This window comes from Podarcis cretensis (genome assembly GCF_951804945.1).
Source record: "Podarcis cretensis genome assembly, chromosome: 6".
Lineage (NCBI taxonomy): Eukaryota > Metazoa > Chordata > Lepidosauria > Squamata > Lacertidae > Podarcis > Podarcis cretensis.
Window position 1 is genome coordinate 58,033,501 of NC_137175.1, and position 11,203 is coordinate 58,044,703.

The 11,203-nt window shown below is 42.4% G+C and overlaps 1 protein-coding gene across 1 annotated transcript; it reads left to right on the plus strand.

Moving 5' to 3' along the window:
- The first annotated feature begins 441 nt into the window (after positions 1 to 441).
- Positions 442 to 9,538, plus strand: GPX7 (glutathione peroxidase 7). Its single transcript, XM_079982392.1, has 3 exons — positions 442 to 709; positions 5,879 to 6,140; positions 8,016 to 9,538. Exons 1-3 carry the CDS (start codon positions 467 to 469, stop codon positions 8,177 to 8,179), a joined length of 669 nt encoding a protein of 222 aa, XP_079838518.1. The 5' UTR covers positions 442 to 466; the 3' UTR covers positions 8,180 to 9,538.
- Positions 9,539 to 11,203: the final 1,665 nt, after the last annotated feature.

Consider the following 11,203-nt stretch of genomic DNA (forward strand, 5'->3'; position numbering starts at 1 on the left):
ACACCTGTGCTTCCTGGTCACTCCAATCATCAGTCATGGTCAAAGCAACTTTCAAATATATATCTCAAACTGGATAATGATGACAGCTTTTTTCTCTAGCTTGGTATTTTATGGTTCACTTAAAATGCATCTTTAATTTATTGGATTTATGTGTAGAGATTGTATCAGTCTTGTATAAAAGGCCAGAAAGATTACTGTACTAGTCTGGAGTTTTTTGAGCTTTTTAGTCTGAAAAGAGACTATTAGCCTTAGAGCCCTTTGCAAAACGAAAAGCGTGAACTGCAAATCTCAAATCAGGCATTTGATAGGCGAGATCACTAATAAACTGTTTAGGAGATTCCCTTGGGAGGGGGGAAAGAGGGAGGGAGAGAGAGACAAGATGTGGATTGCTTTTACACGAAAATAGGAAAAACTGTTGCAATTTCTTTTTGCAGCAGGCGACGCTTCTTTCCGGCTGTGCTTTGCGATGGTGGAGGACGTCAGTGCCGGGCTTGTGTGCAGTATGTTAGACCCTGAGGGCAGTGTAGAGCACAAAGCGGATCCCTCCTTCCCCAAAGTTTTTCTTATCCCCTTAGCCATGCTGATCGTCATAGGAGCGTTGCTCTTCTTAGCATTTTCCGCCACCGAACCGAAAGAGGACAGTTTTTACTCCTATAAAGTGGTGAACATCAGGGGCAAGCTAGTTTCCCTGGACAAATACAGAGGCTCGGTAAGTTTGCAAGGAGAGCTGCCTCTGCTGCTGCTGCCCCAGCTAACCAGCGAGTCTCATCGGCATGCCTGCATGACGGACGGTGCGGGGGGAGATAATGCATCTTTTAACTGGCCTGACCGGTTTGGGAACGGTCTCGTTTGGGGCGCGTTGCCTGCGGATCGGCGCCCACGGCTCTGCTATAATCTCTATTAAAGCGCCAGAAGTTTGCTGCAGTCAGGTCCCTTTTCTGCTTGTTCTTGCATGAGATGTTCCTTTCCCACAGAGTATTCCGCGTATACGTGGCAGGCAGGCAAGACGCCTTTCATTCACTCGGAATCGCAGCGCCTACGTTATTTTCTGGCGATGCCACTTGTTGAAGCACCATCATCGGGATCCATGCGAGTTTCCCTTCTCTCTTTTAAAAATAGTTACAGATTGTCATTGCAATATGTTCGCTGCCTTCTTAAGAAAACTTCATTTTGTTTAACTGGGTGGGAGAAAAAACGGTGGGCGGGAGAGGCCCAGTGCTACAGAGGGATTCAACAGGAAACATCTAATTTGACATTTTATAACCCTGTCAAACTACCGCTGCTCTTTTAAATTTTAACATTGGTGTTATGTGATGCGGAGGATTACTTGAAGAGGAGGCACTTAATTTATCTGTTACAGATATTAAAGATACTATATATGTTCTTTTTCTAAAGGTCTGAACTAGGTTCTACTCAGAATAAACCCGCTGAAATTAATGACGCTAAGTTAGTCATGCCCATTAATTTAGGTGGGGCTATTCTGAGTATGATACACATTAGATTCAACCCTTAAATTCATATTCTTGAAATGTGCTGCTTAACATAAGCAGTAATGTATATTTGCATATTATTATTTTTTTAAAAAAACTGCAATGGAAGCTGAAAAGCCTATCTTTTTCTGCAATACTTAACTTTAAAAAAAAACACCCTGTTCTAACACTCTCTAAGACAGCAGGCTGTAGTTCAGCCTTTGCCAACCTGGTGCCCTCCAGATGGTTTGAACAACTATCAACCACAGTCAGGCTCTGTTGGCTAGGGATGATGGGAATTGTGGTCCAAAACATCTGAAGAGCACTAGACTAGGTTAGCTAAATCATTTCCTCCAGACTTCCCTCTTTCCCACCTCTGTCTATACTGAAACAGTTTAGGTGGTCAGAACATATGGCCATCAATGTTCTGACAACTTGAACTATTTTATTTAGGTATATTTCTTCCCTTTTCTGGGTATAAACAACTGGTACTACATACAAATTAATTGCTTTAGTTTCATCCTCACATAGCTATTGCTCCCTATTTTCTTCACCCATACACCCTTGGACATTTCTGAAAGAGCAAAGTGTGAGGTGCTTACAGTGGACACTAGATGGCAAACTTGATTCACAGTAATTATGATATTCTAAGTATATCAGCAGATAATTGCTTTTGCTCTTACCTGCTGTCAGAAGCTAGAAAAGGTCCATTACATCCTGAATTTAGGGTGCTTCCAGACAGATTTAATCTTGCATATTGGTTGCTGAGGTATCACAAATTGATTGTTAGTGACAGTTTTTTTTTTAATTACCCGATTTCCCTCTAAATGGGTAATTTTCAATTAAATGGACAAACTAATGCTGGAAATTATGGATACTGCAAAGAATGATCCGACTGGAAACTCCCTCTAACTCCTAGGGCTCTGAGAATCTGAGCTCTAAGGGACAGAATCAATCCATCTCCCAGAGAAAAACTTGGGATTTCCCTTTCTGCGCTGGATGTATATACAATACATTGTTCAGCATAACAAATAAAGACACTGCTAATTTGAACTGGAAATGTATCATCTAGGGACAGAGTGCTTTGCATAGGACATTGCGTTTCTGCAAAACTCACTCCCACACTTGCATTCAGACACTGCCCACAATGTGTTCAGAAACTATATATCCCTTATCCACCCCCAACCCAAGGAAGCAAATACACAAGAGAGCTTGTTATAGAAAAACTATTGAAAATACCTGACAGGGTTTTTTAAATGCAGTGTTGACAAAGTCAGTCCTGTTTGTGGCTCAAGAGTGTTTATGCATTCACACTGCCCTTACAAGCATGTCCAGACAAAACATTCTCATGCTCCTAGTCCAGCATTGTAGTCAGCCATACCCAGATCCTAGAAAGCTATGATATATTGTGGCCATCTGGACACAGACTTCACTGACAAGCCTAGAGCCAGTGTGGTGTAGTGGTTTGAGTGTTGGACTAGGCCCTTGGGAGACCAGGGTTCAAATCCCCACTCACCCATGAAGCTCACAGGGCCAATCACAGTCTCTCAGCCTACCTCACAGAGTTTTATGAGGATAAAACATGGAAGAAGAAAACCATGTAGTACGCTACCTTGAGCTCCTTGGACAGGCATAGGCAAACTCTGACCCTCCAAATGTTTGGGACTACAATTCCCATCATTCCTGACCACTGGTCCTGTCAGCTGGGGTGATGGGAATTGTAGTCCCAAACATCTGGAAGGCTAGAGTTTGCCTATGCCTGTCCTTGGAGGAAAGTTGGCATGTAAATGCCAATAGCAACAACTATAGGCTTCATATTGGCAGGCCATTCCTAACTAACTCTGTGATGGATGTGGAACCTGTAGCCCTGTGGATGTCCCCTCCCATCATCTCCAGCCATTGACTCTATTGATTAGGCTTATGGGAATTGGAGTCCAACATGTGCAGGGCCACAGATTCCCTCCCTCTGCCCTTTGTGAAGAGATGCTCCCAGTCTGGGGATAGCAAAGCTAGGCTGAAAAGCTCTGGAATTTTTAATGAGTTTTAAAAGAGAACAAAGAGGCCTGATATCATGCAGAGAAATAAATTGCATCACACTGAGAGTAAAAAGCAGTTATTGCAAAGAAGTCATGGGTCACAACAAGGGCGGCACCGGGGGGGGGGGAGGAAACAGGGGGGCAATGAAGGAGCAAAGTATCTAGGTGGATCTCTCCAAGAACCTGATATCTGCATACATGGGACTCTCAGGAAGTTTTCAATTCAGCTCTTGTTCAGATCTAGATTTGCTTAGCTTCAGAGATAAAACAACATCTCATTGTAAATAGTACATTTATCAATGTCACATTGGTCGCCTGAACGAGAAAATAAGTCTGTGTGAGAGAGAGACACACACAGAGAGAGAATGTTACTTGCACACATGTGCGCACACGCATACACATGAGTCCTGCAACAAGATTTCGCACTGCTGAGTACTCCAGTCCAGTTCATGAATCTTCATCCAATTTTCTATTCTCCCATTCCAATAGTCAGCCATCATTCCATGTCCACTGAGGATACTTTTTGGTCTATTTCAGTTTTTTCTCTCCCCCCTTAAATATATTTTATACTTCGGGAAAATGTGGCAGTTTCCAAGTCTGCTAATGCCTTCCTCTTCAGAACATTGAAAATAGAGGGAAATCTGTGTCATGATGACCTGCACTTCAAAATGTGCAACTACATTACTGCTAATTAACTCATACATTTGTGCCAAGGCCGCCTTAAGTGGGCCTGCTTGGGACTTCATGGCCTCCATAACAACCATGAAACTGTCTCTATTTGTCATTGACCTGATGCATAGAGCAGGGCATGTCTTCAATATACCTCTTGCCCCAGGAGATGAAAGAGATAGGTCTGGAAAAGGAGGGCTGGAGAAATTCTGTTGTCCTTCTCAGACCATTTCCTGGTGAGGTTTGGTCCCAGGGCAGGAGTATTCTCCTACAGGGGTAGGGACCCATTAGAATGGTCTGCCCCCAGAGATGTATGGAATCCATGGAATTTCTGAATGCTCTGTGGGGAATTTTCTGCAGATAGGGCTGGGGTTCTAGTCGTTGCTGTAGTCTAACAATATGTATCAGGCAGTCAACATAATCATTACAGTGGTACCTCGGGGTACATACGCTTCAGGTTACATACGCTTCAGGTTACATACGCTTCAGGTTACAGACTCCGCTAATCCAGAAATAGTGCTTCAGGTTAAGAACTTTGCTTCAGGATGAGACCAGAAATCATGCTCCGGTGGCGTGGCAGCAACAGGAGGCCCCATTAGCTAAAGTGGTACCTCAGGTTAAGAACAGTTTCAGGTTAAGTACGGACCTCCGGAACGAATTAAGTATTTAACCTGAGGTACCACTGTACTGAGTGACCTCTCTGGGGTTGTAGTAGATGGCTCAGTGAAGACGTTGACCCAGTGTGCAGTAGCTGTGGAAAAGGCAAACTCTCTGCTGGGGATCGTTAGGAAAGAAATTAAAAATAAACTGCTGGTGTAGTAATGCTGTTCTATAAATCTATGGTGCAACAGTGTTTGGAATACTGTGTTCAGTTCTGGCCACCTCACCTTAAAAAGGATATGGTAGAGTTTGAAAAGGTTCAGAAAAGGAAAAGCAAAATGACCAAGGGAATAGACTGAGCCCCCTGTGAAGAAAGCTTGCAGCATTTTGGAGTTTTTAGTTTAAAAAAAGGAAAGCAAGAAATGGCATGACAGATATTTATAAAATTATGCACAACGTGGAGAACGTGGATCGACAAAGGTTTATCTCCCTCTCTCATAACACTAGAATTTGTGGACATTGAATGAAGTGGAATGTTGTAGGACAAACAAACAAAAAAGCACTTCTTTATGCAGCACGTAATCAGACTATGAAATTCGTTCCTACAAGAGGTAGCCATAGCCACCAACTCTGATGGCTTTAAAAGAGGATTAAAGAAATTCATGGAGGCCAAGGCCAGGTTATGTGAAGGACCTACCTGTTCACTGAGATATGCAGAGGCTCTCCTGCTGAAATCAATATTGCAGCAATCTGGGAGAGGGCCTTATCTGTTGTGGCACCCAGCTTATGGAATCACCTCCCCTCTGAAGCAAAGCAAGCATCAACAGGGATGAGTCTTCAATGCCTGCTGAAGGTTCATTTGTTTACCTGGGCATTATCTGGTCATTACTGCCAAGTCTGTAGCTGGGTCTGGCTTACTGTGGGCATTGTTGCAAATGTTGGTTGCTGTATTTTAATGTTTGAATTTTAGTGAGAATGTATTTATAGTACTATGAATTGCCCTGGGTTTTTAAAAATGCAGGGATCTATATCTATAATCTGTCTAGCTAGCTATCTAATAAGTGAATTAAATAATATGTCTCCTCATTGTTATTTTCCCTTTAGGTGGCCTTAGTTGTCAATGTTGCAAGTGAGTGTGGCTATACAGACAGCCACTACAAAGCCCTTCAACAGCTGCAGAGAGAACTTGGCTCATATCATTTTAACGTGCTGGCATTCCCTTGTAATCAATTTGGACTTCAAGAACCAGGCACCAACAAAGAAATTGAGAGTTTTGCCAGGAAAACATATGGAGTCACCTTTCCCATGTTCAGCAAGATAGCAGTCAAGGGCACCGGGGCAAATCCAGCCTTCAAATATTTAATTGGTGAGTACAGCAGGCATTCTAAAGCAGCTGACATTGAATCTGCTTTGCCCCCAAAGTCGTAGATGATTTATGATAGCGAGCGGTGCCATTTCAGATGGGGGGTGGGATCGGCAGGGAGGTTGGCAATATTCAGCAAGGTGTAAGGGCTAGTTCTTCAATTCAGTGAAGGTTAAATGGTGAAAAGGCAATCTCTTTCTAGAGCATCTGTTGTGATTATGTTCTATCTTTTTTTTTTCTATCCCCCAGGAACTCAATATGAATGACAGGAATTCAGTTGAGGTTTAGTTGCCTTGTCCTTCAAATCAAAGTAGTACAAAAACATTCAAATCACAGATGTGTGTTGCTGGAAAAGTGTAGATGGCCTCCTCTGCAGATTCCACTTAAACTTTTCCAGATATTGTTTGTGTAGTCTTTTGAATGTAAGCAACAGTTGGAGCTTATGCCTCCTGGACTGTGTCTGGATGAGCAACTGTTTATTGAACATTTATCCTGATTTATTTACAGGGAGGTTAGACAACAGTGCATCCCACACTTTCCCCATCACTTTCCTTACTGCAAAAAAGTCCAATCATTTGGGGAAGTGGATTTACTGCACAGGACTTCCCAATCAACTATAAGTGAGCAACCTGAATAGGTTGGTATGTGACTGAATCTCACCCAAGAATAGCGACAGTCTGAAAGTGCCCCTACAAAAATGAGAGTTATAAGATGAGGAAACTCATCCTGCCTCTAGCCTTCTACCAGAAGCAGAATGACTGAAAGGAGCCCTTGTAAGAATTGCTAAGTGATCTCTTCAGCTCAACAAAAAGCAGGATGAGAGAAACCCAGAGATTCCCTAGAAGAAGGCTGATAGCTTGTACCCAGAGAAAGGGTTTGCATGCTCCAGCACCTGATTACTCGCAGAAGCTGTCAATGAAAATAAAGTTTTGGGCATTAAGTATAAAAATACTAAACCTCAGCATTGTGTCCCACAACGTTTTCTCGGGGGGAAAGCAGCAATACAAGAGGAAGGGTGGATAAGCCCTTATAGCAGATCAACACCATACATTTAATACATATCCATGATTTCCCTCAAATAATCCTGGGAACTACTGTTTGTTGAAGATGTTGGATCATGTGCTTTGGAAGCCATGTGATTTAAATCACATGCTCACACGGGCAAGACAGTTTGATCACATTACACTGATCTTGGCTCAACTGCACTGGCTGCCAATTAGTTTCCAGGGCTAATTCAAAGTGCTGGTTTTGACCTAGAAAGCCTTAAATGGCTCAGGACCACAATACCTTAAGGACCGCCTCTTGCCATATAAAACTACCTGGACCCTGAAATCATATTCTGGGGCCCTTCTTCATGTGCCTCCTGCATGAGAAGTCCAGAGGGTGGCAACACAAGATAGGGCCTTTTCTGCAGCATCTCCCCATTTGTGGAATGCTCTCTCTAGGGAGGTTCAGCTGGCACCTTGATTATATACCATCATCTGCCAGGCGAAGACATTCCTCTTTAACCATGCCTTTGGCTGATTGACACGATGCCCTTTTAAATGTGTTTGTGGAAGAGGGGATTATTGATTTGTTTTTGTTCCTATTTTTATGTATGTATTTTGTGTTTTTTACATATATAGTAATTTTATGTTGTGTACTGCCCTGTGACCTACGGGTATAGAGCAGTATACATAATAATAATAATAAGAAAGTAGATTGGATGTTCTTTAAACGTGTGGTGTGCCCATAGTTTTTCCAAAGATTTTGCTTAGCCTACATTTTTATTTTGCTTAACTTCTGCATTGATTTTGACAATCAAATCCATCATTAGTATCTTTTTTCTTTATAACTGAATAATAATCAAATTATATGTCATTTCCCCTTCCTATGTAGATTCCACTGGTGAGGAGCCAACCTGGAATTTCTGGAAATACCTTGTAGATCCAAATGGGAAAACGGTCAAGGCTTGGGACTCTACTGTCCCTATTGAGGAAATAAAACCTCACATCACTGAACTTGTGAGAAATATCATCCTGAAGAAAAAAGATGAATTGTGATTACACCCATACCCACACCCACACACCCCACTAATTCTTTAACCTCTGATTATCATTTGGACCATTATTTTCACTCTTTTCATTCCTAAAAGAAAATGTAATTTTAAAAAATTGTCAATATGAATTTCATCAACATGAGTTAGCTCCATCCTCCAAGTACAATACTGTATTTTATTTTTTGGTCTTGCATTCAATCCATTATTCAACCCAGAAGGAACTGGTTCTTTTCTCAGGGGAAACACACCAAAGGTCTGGGGTTTATTTCCCATTTCAAGTCACTTCTTGATTGTGGTGAGGTGAAGAACCAATTAGAATCTCTCTGTAGGCAAATAACCTCAGCACTCTAGGATTTCCTAGAGAAATATTACTAATAGCTACTCTATCATGAACTTGTTAATCAAGGGCATTTATGAAATGCAACCCAGAACAGGTATAATAGATCTTAACCTGCATGTGGTTTTAAGATGCAGTTTTTATGCTGGGAAACAAGAGCACATTGACACTATCTGTATCTGCACTCACACCAGTCACATTCATTTATCCCTGAGAATGCATACACTAGGATGGATCTAAGAATCCTGTGACTGTAGTTCTATTCAATGAAAATGAGATTTTTCCTGCCAATTATTATTATTATTATTATTTTAAAAACCTGTTTGAGAGGATTGTCGGAACCGCTCGAACAGAATGGAAGAGAGTATTGGGGGGCTGTAGTTGGAGGACAAGAATCCTGTTAGCAGGAGCCCCTATTGGACCAAAGTCCCTTTTGTGAATGGAAGGAAACATTTGGACCCATTAATCCCAAACTGTTGCATTCTTGTGTTCTGTCTGTTGTCATTCAGCATTTTGCATGTGCTGTTTTATTGTGATTTTTTAAAAAAATAATAATAAGCAACTTCCTTTCAATTGCCGCAAAGTCCTCTTAGGTGTGAACTGAAATGTAGCATTATTAGAGCAGAGGTGTGGTTGGTGATGTTCTTGATGGCATGTGTTTTTGGTTTCCTACCTTTCTGGCCCTCTCAAGTTCCAGAGGCATCTACCCTCACCATCAGTCATGCTAGCTGTGACTGATGGGAATTGAAGTTCACAACATCTGGAGGCCTCCAAGTTGGCTTCCCATGGGATAGAAACTAAGTAATGCTCAAACAGTGAATTAGAGCTCACATAGGGCTTTAAAAATATTTTTGTTGTTGTCTGGAAGCATCCATAGATTTCCTTCAGTTGTAATCCGTGTTGTTGGAATTAAGTGACTTGACTCACAAAAGGAAGTACATATGTCAGTTTATAACCACTGGTGAAAGGAGTGGAGAATTTTTGTTGACTGAACCAGAATAAAAGGCGATTCCTACATCATTTTAACAGATGTTTGCAAACTTCCATACATTACACACAGTTTGCTTGAATGTGATCCATTAGAATCTTAAAAGAATCAAGCACCTTGAAGAGAGAGACCAAGTTTTTTCATAATAGCTTGGCTCATAATAACTTGTTGCCTAGTAACAGAGTTGAAAGTGACCATTATTCATTGATCCTGCTGATTAATACTTTGGACAGTCCTCCCTTACTCCCTCCACAAAATATTATAGAGGGTACCCAAATTGGTGAAAGACAAATTTGCAACCTGCCTACTCTCTTCTATAACTGAATTACTTGTCAGGAACCCTTTGTCAGTGGACCCTGCTATTTTACAATTTTACCCTTTTGAATAAGCCCCCCTCTCAAAATAAAATATATACAATAGGTTCCCACCAAGCGGGATGATCCTCCTGCAACATCCTAGTCTGTCAACCTGTAGGGGGCATTTCTGAGCTCTGTTTCCCAGGAGCCCATCTCTAGGAAGGGAGCTTTAGACCTGTGTTGCCAAAGCCCCAAACACCAAATCTTACACAATGATCAGTAGAAAACGGCAATGTAGCTCAGGTGTGTTGCCACGGCATATGTTACTTACAGCCCACAGTTAAAACCACTCAAATGTATCACCTGTGATATATAGAAGAAGAGTTTGGATTTGATATCCCGCTTTATCACTACCCAAAGGAGTCTCAAAGCGGCTAACAATCTCCTTTCCCTTCCTCCTCCACAACAAACACTCTGTGAGGTGAGTGAGGCTGAGAGACTTCAAAGAAGTGTGACTAGCCCAAGCAGCTGCATGTGGAGGAGCGGGAAAGCGAACCTGGTTCACCAGATTACAAGTCTACCGCTCTTAACCACTACACCACACAGGCTCTCCCTCATAGCCTAATCTGGATGGTGATACATCCCTCACACAGACTCTGAATAGCTGACCTGACTTGCTTACAGACAGCTCCCCCAACTTAAAAAGAGCTGCTCACAGGCAACCAGTAGCACCCTAGCCTGTCTTCAGCCCCACCCCACCATCTCATGGGGGGGGGGCGTTCAGCAGTGGCTTCCAGTGAGATCTTATGGAGCTCTCACAAGAGTTCTATGAGATATCTCATAGAAATATCTCACCGGAAGCCACCACAGCTTCTCTGGCAGCAGCAGGGCTGGGTGTCCATGGGAGTACTTGTTCATGGGATTCTGCCGCCTGAGGCAGCTACTTCAGTCCACTTCATGCCAGCAACTACAGGCTATGTAACAGAGAGACAGACACAAGGAACCTGTGGCAGACCCAGCTGCTAACTCACCATGCCAACTCTTACAGGACCTAATGGCGTCACCTACAACATCAGGGCTTCATTAACCTTCTCACCTTCAAATACAATAGATTTTTATTTATAAGGTATTCCTAATGTCCAATACCAAGATGAAAGTCAACCAGGTCTGTGTGTTGAGCACGCTGCGTTATGGAAGTGAGTTGTGGGCAACTTACAACCAGGAACGATACCTCACCACCTTCAACATGTGCTGCATCAGGAGGGTTTGGAGTATCACATGGCAGGACAGAATTCCAAACAAAGATGTGCTCTCCCAAGCCTATATTTCCAGTTTGTTTGTACTCCTATCTCAACGATGTCTACACTGGCTGTACATTCTGTTCACAGAACGGAAGATGGCAGGATC

What these genes read in the sequence shown, in the direction of transcription:
- GPX7 (XM_079982392.1), top strand. Translation starts at nt 467, where the DNA reads ATGGTGGAGGACGTCAGTGCCGGGCTTGTGTGCAGTATGTTAGACCCT. An exon ending in TGGACAAATACAGAGGCTCG is followed by an intron (nt 710 to 5,878) that starts GTAAGTTTGCAA and finishes TTTTCCCTTTAG; the next exon opens with GTGGCCTTAGTTGTCAATGT. An exon ending in AGCCTTCAAATATTTAATTG is followed by an intron (nt 6,141 to 8,015) that starts GTGAGTACAGCA and finishes CTTCCTATGTAG; the next exon opens with ATTCCACTGGTGAGGAGCCA.